At 37.0% G+C, this 24,483-nt stretch overlaps 1 protein-coding gene and 1 long non-coding RNA gene across 7 annotated transcripts in view; one reads left to right on the top strand and one right to left on the bottom strand.

The window, feature by feature from the left end:
• Positions 1–24,483, top strand: part of DNM3 (dynamin 3) — a 578,846-nt gene that overhangs the window by 82,376 nt on the left and 471,987 nt on the right. For all 6 annotated transcript variants that reach the window (XM_082437591.1, XM_082437593.1, XM_082437588.1 and 3 more), the window contains exon 2: positions 6,290–6,363. In XM_082437591.1, coding sequence (XP_082293717.1) covers positions 6,290–6,363 — 74 coding nt within the window. The remainder of the gene's footprint in view (positions 1–6,289; positions 6,364–24,483) is intronic.
• The window catches only part of LOC309649558, a 434,139-nt gene that overhangs the window by 113,408 nt on the left and 296,248 nt on the right, over positions 1–24,483 (bottom strand). The gene's annotated exons all lie outside the window — the stretch shown is intronic.

Raw genomic sequence — 24,483 nt, 5'->3', positions numbered from 1 at the left:
CACGGGGATGAGGGAGCAGATGTGTAAATAAACCAGTATGACAAGTGTGTGTTGAGAGTTTAGGTAGAGGCATGTACAGGGGGATTTCAAAGAAGGTGTACAGGGGGGTATTCTTAGAGAAGGTGATATGGAACTGAGTATTGAAGATTAAGTAGGAGTTGACTAGATGGAGAAGTAGGGGGAGAGCATCCCATGAGGGAAGCATGGAATATGCCAAGGAACGTGCCTGAGAGCACAGGTGAACACTGAAACTTCCACTAGGAGACATACTTTTTTTGTTGTTGTTTACAGTTTGGATTTCATGCTAAAGACAGTGGGGAGTCATTTAATGATTTAGAGTCTGGGAATGATGTGATGGGACTTATGTTCCTCTTGAGGTTGGATTGGAGGGTCCTCAAATTGGATGCAGGGAAATTAATTGGGAGATTATTGTGGTAGTCTGTATGAGAGTTGGAGGCACCTGGAACGGGGATTGAAATAGAGAAGAGAGGATGCATTTAAGGGATATTAAGGTAGAATCAGCAGGACTTGGTGGCCGTTTTGGAGCGTGAAGACAGAGGAAGATGGTGGATGGATGATTTCCATGTACTTGGTTTGGCTGACATGTGTGGATGCTGATGATGTGGATTGTGATTGAGAATAAAGGAGGAGAAACATGTTGGATAGATGATAATGAGTTGAATTGTAGAGACTGGTTTTGAGACATCTAAGTGGAGATGTCTAAGAGGCTAGTGTGACTTTGGGATACCTCTGACTTCTGGTATTTAACTTATTGCTCTGGGGACTCCTTCTCAATCTCTTCGTTAGTTCTACTTCTTTCAGGTGCTCTTTAAGTATTGGTATTTTCCAGACTCCATATTCATCACTCTTCTCCACTCTGTTCCTACTCATCTGTTCTCTTGGCTTCAACAACCTGCTCCAATAAAGACTCACAAATTATTATCTCTACACAGGACCTTTATCCTAAGTTCCAGTTGCTCAGTCTAACTATGTACTTGTCTTAATCTAGATATTATCTAGGTATCTAAAGGTCAACATATCCTCATCTTCTCCCATTTTTTTTTTTTTACAGTGTAGCATAGTCTAATGCTCAAGAGCACAGATGCTAGAGTCACACTTTCTAGGTTTGAGTCCTAGATCTGTCACTAGCTTTGTGACTTTGAGAAAATTATGTAGCCTTTCTGTGCCTCAGTGTCCCCATCGGTGAAGTGAGAATAACAATAGTATCTACCTCATAGGGTTGTTATGAAGATCAAATGAAAATGATGCCTGGCACATGGTAGATACTATATATATATATCAGCTATAACCAGATCTTTCTGTATTTCCTATTCTGGTTAATGGCACCACTATTCAATCAGCTTCCCAAACCAGAAATATCCTGGTGGCTATTAACTCCTTCATATCATTTCATTCCACATCAAAGTGATCATTAAGTCCTGTCAGTTGTCCATTCTCTCTGTTGTCTTCTCTCCATCTTCACTATCACTGCCTTGAATAACCTTTCTCATCTTCTTCCTCAGTGACCTAGACAGGTTAGTGACTAGTCTCCCTGTCTTTTGTTTTCCCTTTTCAACATTCTCTGTAGAGTCCGCCAGTGAACTGTAAATCTGATCACTGAAAACTCTTCAGTGCTCTCCTGTTTTCATAGGAAGAAAAAAATACAAGTGAAGCCTCTAAGGTCTCCTCCTGCCTCCTTCTCCAGAGACTTCTCCACCTCATTCTGACCTTTCTTTAATATTTACAGTTCCATAATGTTCTGTGTTACGTAGCTCTCCCATGTCTTTACACATTCCCTGTGGATCCCCTGTGGAATGCCTCCTTATCTCATGTCTCTCTGAAATTGTTTCTGGCTGGTCCCCCAAGCAGAATAGATTATTCCCTGCTTTGCATCGATACTTCAACTTGTGTGGAGCTTAACAATAGAGTCTGTCATGCTTACTGTAGTCATTTGCATTTCGTTTCCCACTCCCCTCCCCAAGACTAAGATGATTTGGCTTTGAATGGATCAGCTACATGAATTAACTTATTGGAGGGTATGAGTTATACCTCTTGGCTTCAGTCAAGGGCAGATGTTAGACATTTATTTACTGAACAGATCACCTGGTTAGTCATCATTACATCTATATTGAACAAAAGCATGTCCATAGTTTATTTGCTGCTAAGGGGGAAAATTCCTTTTAGCTTTGCTGATACAGCCATTGCTCTCTTTTTAGGCTTCCAAAGATCAATCATTTCCTAATTGAGCAGTGATAATATTTCTTGATAACTAAGTTTCTGGAAGAGCCAATAAGAAATGTTATCAGGGTGGTTCTTAGACCATAGCATGGGAACTGTTCTCTCCTTTTTGTTCAGGAATCAGGAAACCATGAAAAAGCATTGACTTTTTGTCTGAAGACTAGCAGTTAAGACTGTGTAGATTAATGCTTTATTGAGGTGGGTTGAGAGAGAAGAAAGACATTTGAATCGTAGCTGCTATGTGGCATAGAGAGGGAAGCACTACTCCTGCCTTAAAATCTGTACAGTCCAATCATAGATGAGGCATTCAGGCTAAAGAAGGGAGTCAATTTAATACTACTTAGTCTCCAGATTACTCTTCTCGCTCTACCTTGAAGGTCCATTTTTCAGGAAAATGGCACACAAATTTAAATCCACAGTAATACTAAAGGCACAGTCTTTTTTTCTGCATTAATTTAGCAAAGTAATTTTTCTGTAAGATGTACCTACAGGAGAACCAACCACCTATTGCACAGAAAATAATAAAATTCAAATGGATGGTTGTACTTAATGGCTAATGAATTATTCATGATTATTTGTATCAGTGCCTTGGCTCCCTGTTGATGGAGGCAGGAAAAAGGAACTGAGCTTTCCAAACCAGTGCAGCTGGTCAATATCAAGGGGACAGTTCAGGTGGGATCTGAGCCTCCTCACCTCCAAATTTCATTCATGAAATGTTAAAAATTGTCAAGGCTTTTTTTTTTTAAACAAGAGAGGATGCTAAAATATCAGGGAAAACACCCTGTGGTTGTATTGTAGCAATAATAATAGTACTACTTTTTTTCTGTGGTGCTTTGGTTTTTAAAAATTTCCCACGTGTTGCATTTCCTTTAATTCATAGGATTTTCTCAATTTAGCAGAAAAAGAAACTGAGGTTTAGAGAATTTTGCCCATTCAGTGGCAGAACTGGGGTTCAATGAGAGGTTCTCTGTGTTTCCTCTGAGGGCTCACCCCCTTAGCTCTCACAGCAGGGGTGTGCTGAGCATATGGTTTTCATGCTGCTGGGTCATCAGAATGACATGAATCTTCAGGGTGCCAGATTAGTCACTCAGTCTTCAGAAGAGAGAAATTTCTCTCTTGTGCTTTGTGGCATTCAGATACTCCTGTGAAGTCAGAAGAGACTTCAAAATAGCAGGATTTGGTTACCAAATCTTTTGACTTTTGGTGAAAATGTATGTGTTGGAGGTAGGACTGGGGAGAGCCATGAAGGGGATACTTGAATACGTTTATTACTCTTAAAGCAGAGTTCTGTTTGCTTAATAAAAATGTAGAGAAAAGTGTTAGCTATATCTGTCGGCTTACATTTTAGCCAAACACATGATAATTATTTGTTATTTAAGATGTTTGATACCTTCTGTTTTGCTTTGATAATGTTCAAATGATTGTTACTAAATCTACATTATAAATATATGGTCACAAGCATGAGTTGAAGCAGATCCCAGCATGAAGGTATTAAGTAACTAAACCTCCTTTCTTCCTTCTTCCTTCTCTCCTTCTTTATTTTCTACATCTTTTTCTTAAAGAAGATATTTTATTGATTTGTTAAATGCCATTATTTAGACATTTAAGACATGTATATTTATCTTTGGCATCTATACATCCTAAAACCTCATTCATGGCCCTAATAACTCAAACAGATGGCCTCCAGCTCTTTGCTCTGGAGTTTTGTTTCATTTTCCCTTTACCAGTTTTGAGTCTCAAATTAACTTTTCCTTTTTAGGTCTAGGCACAGAGTAGATGCTCTCCTTGTTTTTTTTTTTAAGTGATTACTGAAAACATCCAAACTAACAAATATTCTAATACAGTTCCTGAAGAATATTAAGAGTATCTGATTGCATGTATTTGGATGTTTTTAAAAAGAGAGTGTTTGTCTCTCTCATTTCTGAACTCTAGTGTAATTTATCTGCTCCCTTCTTAATGGTTTTCTTTGTGCATGTATGTCTTTATCTTCCCATTAGATTTTGTACTCCTGGTGTCTAACTAGTGCAGGCCCATGCCCACAGCATCTTCTTAGCACTTCTTAGTTTTTCAGTGAATTTTTTTGATAAGTAAATAATATTATTTATTCAGGTGGCATTTTTTAAGAGCAAAAACAAGTCTGTAATTTCACTATTCTCTATTTTAGTTACATATAGTGACATTCCAAATGAAACTTAGTCCTTGGAGTCAAGGAGTAAAATCATTAACTTAGCTAAGAGGCTGTCAGAATTTACACTAGCACTTGCAAAATAAATTAGTTGTAAGTAGGGAAATTTGCTTAATTTTATCTCTGTAACTCTCTATTTCAAAGTATTAGTGGAGCTAAAGCCTTGGATTTTGCAGCATTCTCACTGACCTTTACCAATTGTATAAGCTGTTGTTTACTGAAATCCCATCTGTGTTGAAGCTGTGTTCTGTCAATTTTCCTACAAAACTCGTAGTATATCCCATGCCATTATTATCCACTAAATCGTTAAGTAACATTTCCTAACTTGAGGCCAGTGGTTCTCAAACTGTAACAGGGAAGAGCTAAATTGGACTCCATGTTTGATCTGTTTCTTTGACTTTAACCTTTGCTTTTCGTTGTTTTTGTTATTATAATCATACATAATGGCCTCCCTCAGGTAACCTTGCCCCTCTGCCTGAATGTTAAACCAAAGTGCCTTTGTACATCCTGACCCTGTCCACCTGTGGATGGCTGCAAGAAAGAAGAAATTAACACATCCCCTCCGGGAGGCTGGCCATTCCAGGTGATACTTGCAAAACTTATGGCCATTTTACTTTACTTCCTCATCACCTCCCCCTCTCCGATTCTATGAAAGAAACTGGCATCCAGACCCAGATAAGAGAGTTTTTCAGAGACACTAGTCCGCCATCTTCTTTGTCTGCAGGATTTCTGAATAAAGTTGCTATTCCTTGCCTCAACACCTCATCTCCTATTCACTAGCCTGTTGTGCGGCATGCAGAGCGAGCTTGGACTCGATAAAAAAACCATGGTGAACATCAGAATCCTCGGGAGTTTGTTAAGAGTATAGATGCCACATCTGTCCCCGAACATTTTGAATCTGTAGGTTCAGAATGGATCCTGGGTGTCTGTGGTTATAACACTTTCTGGTGGTCCTGGAAACACTTTTTGGGAAACATTGCCATGGAGTCAGAAATTTATTTTGAATGGAATTCTGTGATTTTTAAAATGATGATGCTTCTAAAAGTTGTGAGTCATTCTAAATGTCTTTAAAAACAGTGTTATAGGTATGTTTATGAATTCTCTTTGACATTGCAGAATCAGTACTGATTTATGTGGCATTATAGATGTAATTATAAAATACTTTCTTTGCAGTTTTATTGGTTTAGTGTATATTAACATGCCATTTTAAACACAATATTTATTTGAAAAATCTCCTTTTTTTATAAGCTCCTATCTATCGGGAATGAGAAAAAACAAAAATCAAATTGCAGTATTTTTTCTGCTGTTAATTTCTACATATGCAATATTTATCTCCGCTTAATGCCACATTTTGTGTGTGACCTTTTATTGGAGAAAAAAATTAGGTATTTAGAAGATACAATCTAATGTGCCTTTATTACCTCTTATAATGGTCAGTATTTAATGGTGTTAATATTGATCTTGAAGCTGGATGGAGTGATGAATTTTTTAATTACCAAAGAGTTTAAGGATTAACTTGCACAGCAAATATTTTTGTAAATCCTTGTTCTCTGAAAATAAAAATGAATTGACAATACACAGTAGTTTAATGCAAACTTTTATTAATTCCAGCTAAATGAATGAATTACATATTCCAGTGAGGTCATTATGATAATGCACGTGGGTTAGTATTCAGTATAAGGACCCTTCCCCACCCCCCCTTTTTTATTTTGCAAATGTCTCTTTTATAAGATGGGTCTAGCCTTCTTTAGATATGTGATGCATTGAAAGGTTGAGAATTAGAATTTCTGTGGAACTTCATTTGTAAATTTATAGGTGATCAGAATTCCTTAATATACCTTAATCTATTCCTTCTTTTTTTTTTAGGGACTTTCTCCCTCGAGGGTCCGGCATTGTAACGAGAAGGCCTCTTGTGCTGCAGCTTGTTACTTCCAAAGCAGGTAATGAATGAGGATGTTTGCCACATGGATGAGTGTATCCCATGGTACCTGTTGTCTCCACTCCTGGCTGTTGGGTTGTAGCAAGAGAAACGTTTTCGTGATCACTCTGCTATGGGTAGCTGCCTATATTTCTCTCCAAAATGCCCTCTTCTTCATTGCTTTTTAAATTCCCTTTATTACATTAAATGGAAAGTCTCATTTCTCATTGTAATATATTTATAATTTTACAGTGTGGCATAACCACTAATACCCCTGGTATACTTCCTTCCTTCCTGCGTGTGTGTGTGTGTGTGTGTGTGTGTGTGTGTGTGTGTGTGTGTGTGTGTGTGTGTGTCTGGGAATTTTTAAAAAGTAATTTAACATCCATCTAATACCTGTATGCATATTGTCGACTGAAAAAAAAAAACCCACGCAACCTAAAAGTTGAAAGTTGTGTTTTATTCGGTGGGAATTTTTAGGATTTAAAGCCCGGGAGGCAGCATCTCAAGTAACCCTGAGAGACCTGCTCCGAGGAGGCAACGGGGGAGCTAGGATATATAGGAGTTTTGCAACAAAGGGCAGGTAGTAGGAACAAAAGATTACTGTTAATAAAAGAAAACTAGATATCTCAAGGAATTTATCACTTTTCTGAGACTGGGAAGATGCAAGAGTCTGGGCTCAATGAAATCATTTCTTTGATATGCACCTCGGCTATCTGGGGTCAGTATCTTGTATTTTCACATCCTGAGTTTCCATCTGGGCTCACCAGCTCACCCTCCCGTGGTGGCTGCAATCACTGATAACTGTGACATCCTTTGTTTACTGATATGGCAGGCAATATTCCATTTATCAATATGTATAGTGTATGTATATCTATATCTATGTTTATATCCATATCTGGATCTATATCTAATGTGCTGTTTTTGGCCCTCTCCTTAACACCATGGTAAGTTTTTAGGCAAATGAGCTTTATTTTCATTTTTGTTTCTCAGTAACTGGTGATGTGGAATTTTTTGTGTGCGTTTATTTGGTATTTGTATTTCTTCTTTTGTGAATTGGCTGTTTTTTTTTTTTTATCTTTGCCCATTGCTTTTTGAGGATTTTACTACTTTTCCTAACAATTTCTTTGAATGCTTAAGACTGAAACACTTGTAAAGTTCATGCTTCATAATTTGCAAAAACAATGTCTTGGAGGTTTACCCTTATGTTTTCTTCTAATAATTTTACAGTTTTGATTTTACATTTAGACCTTTGATCCATTTTGAGTTAATTTTTATAAGTGGTACAAAGTAAGAGTTCAACTTCATTTTTTGCATGTGTATATCCAATTGTCCCAGCACCGTTTTTAGAAAAGACTATTCTTTCTCCACTGTATGTTTTTTGGCACCTTCATTGAAAATCAATTGGCCATAGATACATGGGTTTATTTCTGGACTCCCAAGTCTATTCAGTTGTTCTATATCTCTGTATTTGTGCCTGTACCATACTCTCTTAATTACCCTTGCTTTGTACTTAGTTTTGAAATTCAGAAGTATGAGTTTTTCTACTTTGTTCTTCCTTTTCAAGGTTGTTTTGGCTATCCTGAGTCCTTTAAAATTCTATGTGAATTTGAGAATCAGTTTGTTTTATCCCAGGAATGCAAGATTGATTTAATATCTGAGAATCAAGTAACGTATCATATCAACAGAATGAAAACAAAAATCACAGGATTGTCTCAATAGACTTAGAATGAACATTTAAGAAAATCCCATACTCCATCATGAAACACTCAGCAAACTAGGAATAGAAGGGCACTTCCTCAACTTAATAAAGGACATGTATGAAAAACTCACAGCTAACGTCATACTTAATGGTGAAAGACGGAATGCTTTCCCTCTAATATTGGGAATAAGACAAGGATGTCCACTGTTGTCACTTCTATTCAGTGTTGTACTAGAGGTTCTAGCCAGCGCAGTTGGGCAAGAGAAAAAAAATAAAAGACATCCATATTGGAGAGGATAGAGTAAAATTATCTCTATTTGCATATGATATGATCAAGTACATAAAAATTCCTAAGGAAGTCACTAAACAACTATTAGAATTAATAAATGAACTCCACAAGGTTACAGGATACCAGATAAAGATACAAAAATCAATTGTAATTTTATACACTTGCAATGCGCAATCAAAAACTTGCAGTAAGAAAACAATTCTATTTACAATAGCATCATAAAGAATACACTACTTAGGAATAAATTTAACAAGAAGAGCAAACCTTATACTATGAAAACTACAAACTATTATTTAGATAATTTGAAAAACATCCTATATTCACTGATTGGAAGACTTAATGTAAGTTGGCAATACTTCCCAAATTGATTGATAGAGTCAATGCAATCCTTATCACAATTCAGCTCACTTTTTGGGTAGAAATTGTAGACATTTTAAACCATTTCTTAATGTAAAAAAATCGAAGTTTGATCCAAAGGAATGGACTTGAATAATGTCATTTGGAAAAAGTAAATTGCTTACAAATCTACAATGTACCAGATACTATTTGAAGCTCTGGAGATATAGCAGTAACTAGGACAAAGTCTCTGCCCTTCTGGTGATTTATAGTCTGGTTATATCATTTTTAATGTATAGAAGGTTTACTCTTTATGGTTATAAAGTCTATACATTTACATTTAACAAAAAGTAAATATTTAGCATAATTTTTTCCTTTCCATACTTTAAAAATTTTTTAGCGTTTAGGTCCGAAATTTATTTTCATATATGAAGAAATAATTTTTTCCCCAGTCTCCTTTATCTTATATTCCACTCTTAGTGCAATCTATTTCTGAATATCTTTTTTGTTTTAATGTGCCAACACTATAGTGTTGCGCCATGCGGCATATGGGATCTTAGTTCCCTGACTCGCACCTCCTGCAGTGGAAGCGCAGAGTCTTAACCACTGGACTGCCAGGTAAGTCCCTACAGTGTTTTACTTTAAACAGGTTTATAATTTACTTTAATATCTATCTATCAGGGCTATAGTCCTCCCCCCATTATTTACTGATTTATTTATAATTTTAATTATTTTTTTTAATTTGAAGAGTTTGAATAACAAAATTTTATTTGCCCAAAACTGATACAGGCTTCTTCTACCTTTTAGGCATTCCCAGTTTGGGAGCTTTTTTTTTTAACATAATTATTGGAGTAAAATTGCTTTACAATGTTGAGTTAGTTTCTGCTGTATAACAAAGTGAATCAGCTATATGTATACATATATCCCCATATCTCCTCCCTCTTGCGTCTCCCTCCCACCCGCCCTATCCCACCACTTTAGGTGGTCACAAGGCACAGAGGTGATCTCCCTGTGCTATGCGGCTGCTTCCCACTAGCTATCTATTTTAAATTTGGTAGTGTGTATATGTCCATGCCACTCTCTCACGTCATCCCAGCTTACCCTTCCCTTTACCTGTGTCCTCAAGTCCATTCTCTACATCTGTGTCTTTATTCCTGTCCTGCCCCTACATTCTTCAGAACCCCCCCTTTTTTTTTTTTTTGATTCCATATATAGGTGTTAGTATACGGTATTTGTTTTTCTCTTTCTGACTTACTTCACACTGTATGACAGACTCTAGGTCCATCCACCTCACTACAAATAACTCAATTTCGTTTCCTTTTATGGCTGAGTAATATTCCATTGTATATATGTGCCACATCTTCTTTATCCATTCATCTGTCGATGGGCATATAGGTTGCTTCCATGTCCTGGCTATTGTAAATAGAGCTGGAATGAACATTGTGGTACATGACTCTTTTTGAATTATGGTTTTCTCAGGGTATATGCCCAGTAGTGGGATTGCTGGGTCGTATGGTAGTTCTATTTTTAGTTTTTTAAGGAACCTCCATACTGTTCTCCATAGTGGCTGTGTCAATTTACATTCCCCCCAACAGTGCAAGAGGGTTCCCTTTTCTCCACACCCTCTCCAGCATTTATTGTTTGTAGATTTTTGATGATGACCATTCTGACTGGTGTGAGGTGATACCTCATTGTAGTTTTGATTTGCATTTCTCTAATCATTAGAGATGTTGAGCATCCTTTCATGTGTTTGTTGGAAATCTGTATATCTTCTTAGGAGAAATGTCTATTTAGGTTTTCTGCCTATTTTTGGATTAGGTTGTTATTTTTTGATAATTGAGCTGCATGAGCTGCTTGTATATTTTGGAGATTAATCCTTTGTCAGTTGCTTCATTTGCAAATATTTTCTCCCATTCTGAGGGTTGTCGTTTCGTCTTGTTTATGGTTTCCTTTGCTGTGCAAAAGCTTTTAAGTTTCATTAGGTCCCATTTGTTTATTTTTGTTTTTATTTCCATTACTCTAGGAGGTGGATCAAAAAAGATCTTGCTGTGATTGATGTCAAAGAGCGTTCTTCCTATGTTTTCCTCTAAGAGTTTTATAGTGTCTGGTCTTACATTTATGTCTCGAATCCATTTTGAGTTTATTTTTGTGTATGGTGTTAGAAAGTGTTCTAATTTCATTCTTTTACATGTAGCTGTTCAGTTTTCCCAACACCACTTACTGAAGAGGCTGTCTTTTCTCCATTGTATATTCTTGCCTCCTTTATGAAACATAAGGTGACCATGTGTGTGTGGGTTTATCTCTGGGCTTTCTACCCTGTTCCACTGATATATATTTCTGTTTTTGTGCCAGTACCATACTAACTTGATTACTTTAGCTTTGTAGTATAGTCTGAAGTCAGGGAGCCAAGATTGCTTTGGATATTTGGGGTCTTTTGTGTTTCCATACAAATTGTGAAGTTTTTTGTTCTAGTTCTGTGAAAAATACCATTGGTATTCTGATAGGGATTGCATTGAATCTGTAGATTGCTTTGGGTAGTACAGTCATTTTCACAATGTTGATTCTTCCAATCCAAGAATGTGGTATATCTCTCCATCTGTTTGTATCATCTTTAATTTCTTTCATCAGTGTCTTATAGTTTTCTGCATACACGACTTTTGTCTCCTTAGGTAGGTTTATTCCTAGGTATTATATTCTTTTTGTTTCAGTGGTAAATGGGAGTGTTTCCTTAATTTCTCTTTCAGATTTTTCATCATTAGTGTATAGGAATGCAAGAGATTTCTGTGCATTAATTTTGTATCCTGCTACTTTACCAAATTCACTGATTAGCTCTAGTAGTTTTCTGGTAGCATCTTTAGGATCCTCTATGTGTAGCATCATGTCATCTGCAAACAGTGACAGTTTTACGTCTCCCTTTCCGATTAGGATTCCTTTTATTTCTTTTTCTTCTCTGATTGCTGAGGCTAAAAGTTCCAAAACCATGTTGAATAATAGTGGTGAGAGTGGGCAACCTTGTCTTCTTCCTGATCTTAGTGAAAATGGTTTCAGTTATTCACCATTGAGATCCATGTTGGCTGTGGGTTTGTCATATATGGCCTTTATAATGTTGAGGTAAATTTCCTCTATGCCTACTTTCTGGAGGATTTTTATCATAAATGGGTGTTGAATTTTGTTGAAAGCTTTTTCTGCATCTATTGAGATGATCATATGGTTTTTATCCTTCAGTTTGTTAATATGGTTTATCACATTGATTGATTTGCGTATATTGAAGAATCTTTGCATTCCCGGGATAAACACCACTTGGTCATGGTGTATGACCCTTTTAATGTGATGTTGGATTCTGTTTGCTAGTATTTTGTTGAGGATTTTTGCATCTCTGTTCCTCAGTGAAATTGGCCTGTAGTTTTCTTTTTTTGTGACATCTTTGCCTGGTTTTAGTATCAAGGTGATGGTGGCCTCGTAGAATGAGTTTGGGAGTGATCCTCCCTCTGCTATATTTTGGAAGAGTTTGAGAAGGATGGTGTTAGCTCTTCTCTAAATGTTTGATAGAATTCGCCTTTGAAGCCATCTGGTCCTGGGCTTTTGTTTGTTGGAAGATTTTTAATTACAGTTTCAATTTCAGTGCTTGTGATTGGTCTGTTTATATTTTCTATTTCTTCGTGTTTCAGTCTCGGAAGGTTATGCTTTTCTAAGAATTTGTCCATTTCTTCCAGGTTGTCCATTTTATTGGCATAGAGTTGCTTGTAGTAATCTCTCATGATCCTTTGTATTTCTGCAGTGTCAGTTGTTACTTCTTTTTCATTTCTCAGTCTGTTAATTTGAGTCTTCTCCCTTTTTTTCTTGATGAGTCTGGCTAATTGTTTATCAATTTTGTTTATCTTCTCAAAAAACCAACCCTTAGTTTTATTGATCTTTGCATTGTTTCCTTCATTTCTTTTTCATTTATTTCTGATCTGATCTTTATGATTTCTTTCCTTCTGCTAACTTTTGGGTATTTTTTGTTCTTCTTTCTCTAATTGCTTTAGGTGTCAGGTTAGGTTGTTTATTTGACATTTTTCTTGTTTCTTGAGGTAGGATTGTATTACTATAAACTACCTCTTAGAACTGCTTTTGCTGCATCCCATAGGTTTTGGATTGTTGTGTTTTCATTCTCATTTGTTTCTAGGTATTTTTTGATTTCCTCTTTGATTTCTTCAGTGATCTCTTGGTTACTTAGTAGCGTATTGTTTAGCATTCATGTGTTTGTATTTTTTACAGATTTTTTCCTGTAATTGATATCTAGTCTCATAGCATTGTGGTTGGAAAAGATACTTGATATGATTTCAATTTTCTTAAATTTACCACGGCTTGATTTGTGACCCAAGATATGGGCTATCCTGGAGAATGTTCCATGAGCACTTGAGAAGAATGTGTATTCTATTGTTTTTGGATGGAATGTCCTATCAATATAAATTAAGTCCATCTTGTTTAATGTGTCATTTAAAGCTTGTGTTTCCTTATCAATTTTCATTTTGGATGATCTGTCCATTGGTGAAAGTGGGGTGTTATTGTCGATTTCCCCTTTTATGGCTGTTAACATTTGCCTTATGTATTGAGGTTCTCCTATGTTGGGTGCATAAATATTTACAATTGTTATATCTTCTTCTAGGATTCATCCCCTGATCATTATGTAGTGTCCTTTTTTGTCTCTTGTAATAGTCTTTATTTTAAAGTCTATTTTGTCTGAGATGAGAATTGCTACTCCAGCTTTCTTTTGATTTCCATTTGCATGGAATATCTTTTTCCATCCCCCCACTTTCAGTCTGTATGTGTCCCTAGGTCTGAAGTGGGTCTCTTGTAGACAGCATATATATGAGTCTTGTTTTTTTTTTTTTAATTAATCAATTTATTTCGATTTTATATTTGGCTGTGTTGGGTCTTTGTTTCTGTGCGAGGGCTTTCTCCAGTTGCGGCTAGCGGGGACCACTCTTCATCGCGGTGCGCGGGCCTCTCACTGTCGCGGCCTCTCCCATTGCGGAGCATAGGCTCCAGACGCGCAGGCTCAGTAGTTGTGGCTCACGGGCTTAGTCGCTCCGCGGCATGTGGGATATTCCCAGACCAGGGCTCGAACCCGTGTCCCCTGCATTGGCAGGCAGATTCTTAACCACTGCACCACCAGGGAAGCCCCGGGTCTTGTTTTTGTATCTATGCAGCCAGTCTATGTCATTTGGTTGGAGCATTTAATCCATTTACATTTAAGGCAGTTATCAATATGTATGTACCTATTACCATTTTCTTAATTGTTTTGGGTTTGTTATTGTAGGTCTTTTCCTTCTCTTGTGTTTCCTGCCTAGAGAAGTTCCTTTAGCTTTTTTTGCAAAGCTGGTCTAGGTTTTGCTTGTCTGTAAAGGTTTTAATTTCTCCATTGAATCTGAATGAGATCCTTGCTGGGTAGAGTAATCTTGGTTGTAGGTTTTTCCCTTTCATCACTTTAAATATGTCCTGCCACTCCCTTCTGGCTTGCAGAGTTTCTGCTGAGAAATCAGCTGTTATCCTTATGGGGATTCCCTTGTATGTTATTTGTTGCTTTTCCCTTGGTGCTTTTAATATTTTTTCTTTGTGTTTAATTTTTGATAGTTTGATTAATATGTGTCTTGCCATGTAAATCTCCTTGGATTTATCCTGTATGGGACTCTCTGTGCTTCCTGAACATGATTAACTATTCCCTTTCCCATATTAGGGAAATTTTCAACTATAATCTCTTCAAATATTTTCTCAGTCCCTTTCTTTTTCTCTTCTTCTTCTGGGACCCCTATAATTCGAATGTTGGTGCGTTTAATGTTGTCCCAGAAGTCTCTGAGACTGTCCTCAATTCTTTTCATTCTCTTTTCTTTATTCTGCTCTGAGGTAATTATTTCCACTATTTTATCTTCCAGGTCACTTATCCATTCTTCTGCCTCAGTTATTCTGCTATGGATTCCTTCTAGAGAATTTTTAATTTCATTTATTGTGTTATTCATCATTGTTTGTTTGCTCTTTAGTTCTTCTAGGTCCTTGCTGAACGGTTCTTGTATTTTCTCCATTGTATTTCCAAGATTTTGGATCATCTTTAGTATCATTATTTTCAATTCTTTTTCAGGTAGACTGCCTATTTCCTCTTCATTTGTTTGTTTTGGTGAGTTTTTACCCATGTGTGTATTTCTCTTTCTTCTCATTTTTCTTAACTTACTCTGTTTGGGATCTTCTTTGCACAGGCACATGTTCTTAGTTCCCATTGTTTTTGGTGTCTGCCCCCAGTGGGTAAGGTTGGTTCAGTGGGTTGTGTAGGCTTCCTGGTGGAGGGGGCTGGTGTCTGTGTTCTGGTGGATCTTGTCTTTCTCGTGGGCCGGACCACCTCCAGTGGTGTGTTTTAGGGTGTCTGTGAACTTATTATGATTTTAGTCCGCCTCTCTGCTAATGGGTGGGGTTGTGTTCCTGTTTTTCTAGTTGTTTGGCATGGGGTGTCCAGCACTTGAGCTTGCTGGTTGTTGAGTGGAGCTGGGTCTTTGAGTTGAGATGGAGATGTCTGGGAGAGCTCTCTCCAATTGATATTACATGGGGCTGGGAGGTCTCTGGTGGTCCAGTGTCCTGAACTTGGCTCCCCCACCTCAGAGGCTCAGGCCTGACACCCAGCTGGGGCACCAAAACCCTGTCAGCCACACAGCTTTTGGGAGGTCTGAGGTCTTCTGCTAACGTTCAGTTGGTGTTCTTTAGGAGTTGTTCCACACGTTGACGTATTTTTGATGTATTTTTCTGGAGGAAGGTGATCTCCATGTCTTACTCCTCCTTCATTTTGAAGGTCCTCTCAGAACTTTGTTTTTTGTGGTTTTTTTCCCCTGACTGCTTTGTGCACAACAGATTGAGAGAGCAAAGCTCCAGTTATCATACACATATACACATAAGGTCCAGTCTATTACAGTAATTGTCACAGGTGTGTGGTTCAGGAAGAGAATGAGTCCATCTTATAAATTATCTTCTCTCAGCATCTTCAGAAAAGAAGAAAAAAACGGCACATTTCTCCCCGAGGTAAATCCACAATAAAAACAGAGTAACAGGAAAAAGCTTATGGAAGGCTCTTATGTGAAGGACTAAAATGCCAGATCCTCAAATCTACACATGTATGGATGCACTGTTGATAGTTTTCTATTCCCATAATTTATTTTTATTTAGGGGTTCTTTTCTATTTGTGTCAAAGTTTAGAATAATTTTGTAAAGAGAAAACCATTGCCACTAGAATTATTTTAACTTCAATAGATTCATTAGAGAATAATCAATATCTTTAAAATATTATTATTTTTTTCCAATACAGAGACCATGCTATATTCTTTCCTTTGCTCACATTTTCTTTTACTTTGATAAAATTCTTGATGGTCTTTGTACAGTGTCCATACATTTCTAGTTAGGGTGTTCATATTTATTTTTGTTCTTGTAGTTTGAATATGTTTTTTTTTTTCCATTATATTGTCTGACTCCTAATTGCTGATCTATGTAAAAGCTGCTATTTTTAATTTTAATTCTTAAATTAACCATCTTACTCTATGTTTGACAGATTAAACTATTTTAAATTGATTCTCTTGGGTATATTAGTTATATAGTAATTTTATTTGCATTTCTTAATTTATTCAACAAATACTTATGCAAATATTGGGATGGCTGAGAGAAGAGACTTATTGACCAGAATATTAATAAGCTCTGTTGCAGTGGGGGCTTTTTGTTGAGTATTGACATGGGAAAGATGTTCTTACACATTGAGCTCCTTTGAGAAGGAACATCACATGCTTCTTCCTTATACCCTTTTGTCAACAGTCTCCCAGTCTTGTCCCTTCTAAGCCCCTGACCGTTCTTTCACTACTTTCCATTAATCAGTGAGGATCATACCTCATGCCCCTCCTCTCTCTTCATGTGAAGTGGACTAGAAATTCTCCTCTCAGGGAAAATTTACTATCCCGACAATCCTTCAGGAACCTCAAAATGGGGCTTTTGCATTTCAGTACTCTACTCTAATTGATGCCAGCTAAGAATTGCCACCCTCATTTTTTTTTTTACCCTAAGGGTACACTGTTCACAGGGAAGTCTGGGGTATGACTATAGGCTTGGGTTGATGGATAGCTAACAAAATGGCAAAAAGAAGCAAGGGGGGATATATGTCACTGTTCATGCAATTTACTTGTGCCTTCATTATCCTAACTGGGATAAGTTCCATAAATACTACTTTCTTTTGATAGATGCATTCATTCAACCAATGTTTATTGAGTGATTCCTGTGTACCAGGCAAATATCCCTGTCATCATGGAGGTTATGTTCTTGTGGAGAAACCAACAGGAAGTGTAAAAAAAAAGCAAAACAAACACACAGCAGGTTAGGGGATGAAGAAGGTGGACATTCAAGCCGTGATGATATTTGTGTAGGCATAGGGACGTTAGATGATTCTAAGGTGGGAGCTGCTTATTTGTTTGAAGTTTAACAGGGAGACCAGTAGGTCTGGAGGTGGAGTGAGTGAGGAAGGGGAGTAGGAGATGGGGTAAGGAGAGACGATGTTCCTGAAACAGGGAAAAAGCTCATTTGGTAGGGTCTTGTGGGCTAGGGACCTCGAAAGGGAACATGATAGGAGGATTAGAACCTTAAAGTAGGTGTCATTGAATGTAAGAGAAAGAAATGATAGAGTGATTCAGAGATTGAAAAGTGGTAGGATAATTTCTTTACTCATGAAGAGGGTGAAGGGATACCTCTTTTGTTGCAACCAAATGGAAAGTGGAAAATGTGGGGGAAACTGCAGATAAGTCTGTACTTGTAGTGGATCCCTTGTTTGATGACTTTATTTTCTCTAGGAGAAGTAGGAGACAAAGTATTTGCTGATAATGATTATCTTTTTATTTCCATTAGTATGTCTTTTATTTCTCTTTAATGCCCTATTACATTGATCAAGACTTCCAGAACCATGTTTTGCTCCTTTGATGAAAATGCCTCTTGTGTTAAATTATGCATATGCTATTTGCTATTTGTTTTTCCTGGTAAGGAACTATTTTATTCCTAATTTTTAAAAGATTTTAAAATCTAATAAATAGGTATATAATTTTATTGAATGCATTTAGGCATTTATTGAGATTATCTTTTAAAAAACTCAAATATGTTCACCCTTACCTTTATAGATTTCTTATTTAAGCGTCCTTGCATTCCCAAGATATACTTGATTATAGTACCTTATTCTTTTACTGTACTGTTAAAGTAATTTCACTAATTTATTTAGGTTATTTACATTTCTTTCTATACACATCTATCTTGTTGGTGTTATGGAGTTATCAAGTGAAAGCTATACTAGTCAGCATAAAATAAATTGAGCAACACTCTCTCTGTCTTTTGACTTTCTTCTGTTAGCTTTGGATACTCTTAAAAATGCATTTTGGTTTCTGTTTCCAATTAAGGAGGGCTGCTAGCCTGGCTTATTACAAAGGATTATGCCTTCACCTCAGGAGTTCAGCAGCCATGAGTAGTAAGAGCCTGGGCAAGGTTAGACTTGAGGCTGTGGTTGCACTGGGTCCTGAGGCCTGGGTGTCATGCACATGGGGAATATTCAAAACCATGTAGATGCTTAGTGTTCTAATGCAGATATTTTCCTGCCATAACTCTAGAAACTTTTATAAAAGGATTGCTAGCCCAGGACAGTGGCTATGGAGAAAAGTATAATAATAATTTGCTGCCATTTTTTGAGCATTAATTATGTATCAGCACTATGCACTTTGAAGATACTTAAAAAAAATTTATTATTATTATTATGTTTCTTTAATTTTTTTTATGTTTGGCTGCACTGTATTGCTGCGTGTGGGCTTTCTCTAGTTGTGGTGAATGGGTTTCTCATTGCTGTGGCTTCTCTTGTTGTGGAGCACAGGCTCTAGGTGCACAGGCTTCAGTAGTTGTGGCATGCAGCCTCAGTAGTTGTGGCTCACGGGCTCTAGAGAGCAGGCTCAGTAGTTGTGGCACACGGGCTTAGTTGCTCCGTGACATGTGGGATCTTCCCGGACCAGGGCTCGAACCCGTGTCACTTGCATTGGCAGGTGGATTCTTAACCACTGCACCACTAGGGAAGTCCCTGAAGATACTTTTATTTAATCTTTACAAGAAACTTCTGAGATACATATCATGATTCCCATTTTAGAAAAAGAGCCCCAGCAAGGTTAATCTATTTGTCCAAGGCTACACTGTTGGTAAGAGTGGGGATTGTTATTAGTATCTTCCTGACCCTGTTAATATTGCATTTTTAAAATAAGAAACTCGAACTGCTTGATTTATATTTTCAGGACACACTTTATATTTTATAGGGTATTTTTTAATGTAAAGGAGCATAAATATATGAATAATAAATATAGAAATTGGTTAATTCACAATTATCATCTAATTTCCAACATAACGCCCATATAGTAATATTTAACTGTTTGTCTCCACCTGCTGTTTTATTAGTTGCTAAACCAAGTCAAAAATTAATTATAGGCGCTATGCCTTATTCTACGTAATTTGTTTTAGGACATTTAGTACTTGTCACAGAGGGCATTCCAAGAAATCACTCAGTATTGTGAGAAAGGTGAGCAAAATCACCACCTCTATTTTATTAACAGTTTTAAGTGATATCATGGTAGTTTGGTTTCAGAGAGAGGTATTTCTGTAGGTATGGCTTGGAAGGGCAAGACTTGGACAAAGCGTTGGTAAGGTGTTGGGTGAGGACTGCAGTGTCAAGAGCAAGGAAGTAGGGAGAAGGTCTTCATAACACAAGAAGACAGTTTTCAGTGCCTGGGGGTTTCCTCTAGTGCCGTGCTGAAACTGGGTTACGCCAGCTCCCACAATCAGGCTGTGCACCTGTCTTCCCATCTCTGTAATCAGTGACATCATGGTGGTAGCTTGAAGTTGGTCATGGTGGGAATATTTACAGTACAGAAATGGTCAAATGCTACAAATCAGGACTTTTTCCTCCCTACGGTGCCAGCTATTAAACATTTACCAGCATACCACTGGTTTCCTTCTTTTCAACACCTGATCTTACTGTTTACTGGTTAAATGACATGTCAGACTGAGAAAGCAAGTGTCTGAGTGTAATACTTTGATGAACTACTGAGTATACTGAAAGTGTCACTACTTTAAGAAATTATCCATTTGGAGTCTGATATGCCCTCTGAAGGAGAGGTGTTTTTTTAAGACATCAGAATCCAAGTCATTCTCTGCATTAAAAGTTACTCTTAAGGACTGATACAAGTAAAGCCTGTAGGTCTTGGTTAAGGACGAGTGATTTTGTCTCCTGGAGAACTTTTCTGTTAAAATATTTCTCTAAATGCTGTTATATTCCCTCACTCTCCTTTATTTCAACGACAATAATGTAAGAAAAGAAGGTATTAAAAATCAGAAATTACAAAATGGATACATTAAAGGTAATTGTTCAAATTACTGAAGTATTCTTTTTTTTGTGGAAAATTTCCTTGGCACTTCTATGTGTGTCAAGTATAATAATTCATCAAAATTTGATTTACCACCTTTGTATTGCATCTGCTGCACAATATAACATGTGTCCTTGTTTTAAAAACTGCCCAAGACTTGTAATTTATTAAAAACTTATTACTATTCAGTATTTTGGGTCCTTGATTAGAGTTGCTATAAATAAGCATTTTAATAAAGATGCTCAGTAACAGAAAATTTGTTTCCAAGGCACCACATAACTAACAGGATGAGGTGGAGACACAAAGTTCAGGCAGCAGGTCTGAGAAGCGGCAGTAAGGCTTGAAGGTGGAGAATCACTGTGTTCTGAGTGATGGGCTGCACAATGGAGTCCATCTTCAGGTCAGCATGGAGAGTACTGTGAGTCCCGGTGGAACTGAGCCAAAGGGTGTTTCAGGAGACTGTTTCCTACTACAATAGCCAGGGAATAATTAATTCTAGAGAAAAATGTCAACTTTTCACAGGTGAGGTATTTTAAAGAAGTTCATACATTAGTTCGACTTTAAATCCTGATTTATGTACAGTGACCAGGCCTTGTTTTCTAGTTTCATAAATTAGACTGACACATACTTAGTGGAAAAGTTCAAGTACTGTTTTGAATAACAACACTGAAAATATTTTAAAACTACCTCTCATTTTGTTTTGCATTTAAATATCTGTATTTAATTAAGGTTGATTATTTTAGCATAAGATAGTCTGTTTTTGCAGAGGATGAAATGTTTATTTTTTTTTCATCATAACAAGTTAACCACATGGTGATAACAAACGTGATTCTGAAAACATTCTTTCTTAACTACAGCTTTGACCTTGTTCTGCTCCAGTGCTGGTTCCCTGTTGCTTTCCATATAAAGTACAGGTTACCACAAAAAGTGCAGACTCATAGTTTAAAGTCCCTTGAATATAGTTACTCTTAAATTTTAATGTGCACAAAATACCGTGAGGATTCCCGAGCGTCACCCTCAGAGGTTTTGATTCAGTAGGTCTGGGGTGGGGCCCAGGGTTCTGCATTTTAAAGAACTACTGCAGAATGCTTCTAAAGCTGTTGGTCTTTGAGTTACACTTTGAGAAACAATTATAACAATTTCATCTACTTATTTTCCTGTTGTTATCTTTTGTTTCTCCAAATACCTTTCCTGCTTCCTTTTAATAGGATCTTTTTGTTGAGGAATTACCTACTGTTCTTTAAAAAGTTGTCTAAATATTTGGTCATGGAGTCTTTCTGTAGGTCTAAGCTCTGTGCTTTGAATATAACAGGCATTCATTCAATGCTGTATTGTATTCTCCTCCTGCTGTCTGGGCATCTAGCTCAGACACCAGCACATCTGGCCCTGGTATTTTAAGAGCCCCAGGATCTTCAAAGACTATCAGAGGTTGAGGTTCTAAGAACGCCAAGTTTTGTTGTTAACATAACTGACTTTCCTTCCAGGTGTAAATGTAGAAATGTAAGAACCATCCAGGAGAAATCTCCACTCATTCCTTGGAGCTGGGGTCCTCCTACTTGATTTCTGATAAGCCCAGGAATTCCCACTGACCCCATGGAATGTCACATAGTTATCAAGCACATAATCTTAATTCTGGAAAATGTAACTATCAAAAATAAATTAGAAATATTTGGTGGGGGAGTTGGACAGAGGGGGGTTGTTAAGTTTTCCAAGAAGTTTGAGGATCACTGGCATAGAGGGATCAAAGGGTTTCACCTTTCTGGAGGATGCTTTGGGTTACTATTCCATGAATATTGGACATAATATAATAAATGAGCTTCCAGAAGTCCTAGGTCGAAGAACATTCTTGTTAAATGGATAGAGATGTAGAGGCTATAAACATGTATTAGAGTAGGGCTGTGTTGAAATATTCCCAAATTTATAACCTATTTCATAGGCCAAATGGTTCTCTTTCAGGGTTCCTATAAACTTTATTTTTGAGAAGGAAATAAGGTAGTTAGTACTGTTTAGGACTTTCAACAAGACCTACTTTAAATCTGGTTTGGTTGTTCTTTCAATATTTGTGTAACTCAAGAAGTCAAACTTGTCCTTATATGTGGTTATTGGAATTCCACTGTGAATTACTGGTTATATTCAAAATTTTTTTCTTTTTTCGTTTCTCTTTCTTTGCTGACAACACTCTGAAACTGTTATTTTCTACCAATTTTCTCATTACCCTTTTTTTCTCAGTTTAAATATTGGCTATATGTTTATTAATAGACTTAGAATTTCTAGTAGCTCAGTTATGTACCTTCCAATACAAAGTTGAGAAATTTTCACTCAACTCTCAAAATTTAGAGAAAAGTCAAAGAGCTATTCTAAGCAAGCCTGACCCAAATTTTATTTCTACACAGTTAGATGACTGCCTTTTAACAACACATATATTTCCATTTAGGAAGAAAATAAGTAAATAAAAGGTATTCCATATTTCTCCTCAAAGAAAATGAAGGAATAATACATTTCAATAGAATTACTACTCCTGATTGTGAGGCTAAGAAGGCTTTTGAGTTGGCAATAATTTGTTGTTTTTTAGGTCTCTATTCTATTTTAGAGAGAAGGTATTGAGGCTTTTATATGCCTTGAGTTTCCAAACCAAAAACTATAGTCCTCTAACCTTAGACTCTTTTGGTCCATTTAATATTTACTCTAGGCTTATGTCTGCTTAAAGTGTTTAGATAGAAGAGAGACATCAGGTTTCCTAATTTTGGGGCTTTTCTCTCTTTTTATTTCTCTCCTTGCTCCCATTTTTTAAAAAATGGGTTTTCTTGAAATAATTGACATTGAAGAGAACCAAGAGGTAAACTGTAGAGTTGTTAATACCTGTTTAAATCTGAGAGGAGGAGGTATGATGTTTTTTAATAGAAAGAAAACGAATAGACTTGTTTTACATCATGACCATGGCTATAGCCAACTAATAATTATTACTTATCCGCCCCTTCCCGCTCTCATTTTTTCCTTTTGGGCTTCTAACGATAGTAATCTTAGATCAAGGATGTCCTCTGTATTTGCATTTGTTAGGTGAGTCATGTAGTTTAGAATGCATTTTCTCTGCCTTCTCTTCCTCCGTGGGGCTTGTTTTACCCTTCCTGCTGCCACAGCCTGCATCCTCCTCTCTGTGTAACATTGACTTCAGTAGTCACTTGACCCTGCTACTGTTGAATGGTATGGTCTCCAACTGGAAGAGACTGGTTGTTCTGTTGTCTGAACAGCATAGGAACAGATCATAGTTGAGCTACTCTGCTGGTTTATAAGATGCTTTTGTACTAACTGAAGGTGTTTATTTTGCAAAATGAACTAAATTCACATTAAGTACTTTTCAATTAATGGTGTTGGTTTAATTTTAACAATCGCCTGCAAGTCTGGTGGAATTTCTTCTCATTTTTTCCCCCAAAGTGTATTTGTTTTGTAAATTTTTATCTTCATGTTTTTGCAGTTATTCATTCATTCATGTGTTCATTAAACAGATTTTAATGGCCACAGTGTGCCACACAGAGAAGTTGCCAGTTTGTGTCCTGCACACGATGTTTCTTCAATTGTTTTACTGTTATTCTCGTCTTGATTACTGTTTAAAGAAACTGATTTTTTAATATCTGTATAAGTAATACAGTGGATGGAATTGTCTTTCTCACTTTAGTTTTTTTTTTTTTTGGCTGCGTTGGGTCTTCGTTGCTGCACGGGCTTTCTCTAGTTGTGGCGAGCAGGAGCTACTCTTTGTTGTGGTGAGTGGGCTTCTCGTTGCGGTGGCTTCTCTTGATGCGGAGCATGGGCCCTAGGTGCGTGGGCTTCAGTAGTTGTGGCGCACGGGCTTCAGTAGTTGTGGCGCGTGGGCTTCAGTAGTTGTGGCACGCAGGCTCAGTAGTGGCTTGCAGGCTCTAGAGCACAGGCTCAGTAGTTGTGGTGCACTGGCTTAGTTGCTCCGCGGCATGTGGGCTCTTCCCGGATCAGGGCTTGAACCTGTGTCCCCTGCTTTGGCAGGCGGATTCTTAACCATTGTGCCACCAGGGAAGCTCTATTGCGTCTTTTTCAAAAAGGATGATGCAAAATTGGAAAAAAACATCCAATTATTTGCATTTTTTCGTTCATAGGGTTTCATTTAGGTAAGAATTTATTAAATAGATAATATACAGCAGAGATATATGGATGAAAGATAAACAGTTCAGAAATAGAAGAATTAACCATTAGAAAAAGTGTTAAAATTTGGTAAGGGGACAAATTCAAATGTTTCTTAAAGGAGGATTTCAGAAAATGAATTTTTTCAACCCATACTTTATTATTAAAGTCAATTTCTTAAAGATCTTAGTGAGTAATTATGAGAGGCTATTTCAAAGATTTAAAATT

This window comes from Balaenoptera physalus (genome assembly GCF_965194825.1).
Source record: "Balaenoptera physalus genome assembly, chromosome: 1".
Taxonomy (NCBI): Eukaryota; Metazoa; Chordata; class Mammalia; order Artiodactyla; family Balaenopteridae; genus Balaenoptera; species Balaenoptera physalus.
The sequence above is the reverse complement of the archived record's forward strand: the minus strand, read 5'-3'. Positions and strand labels throughout refer to the sequence as shown.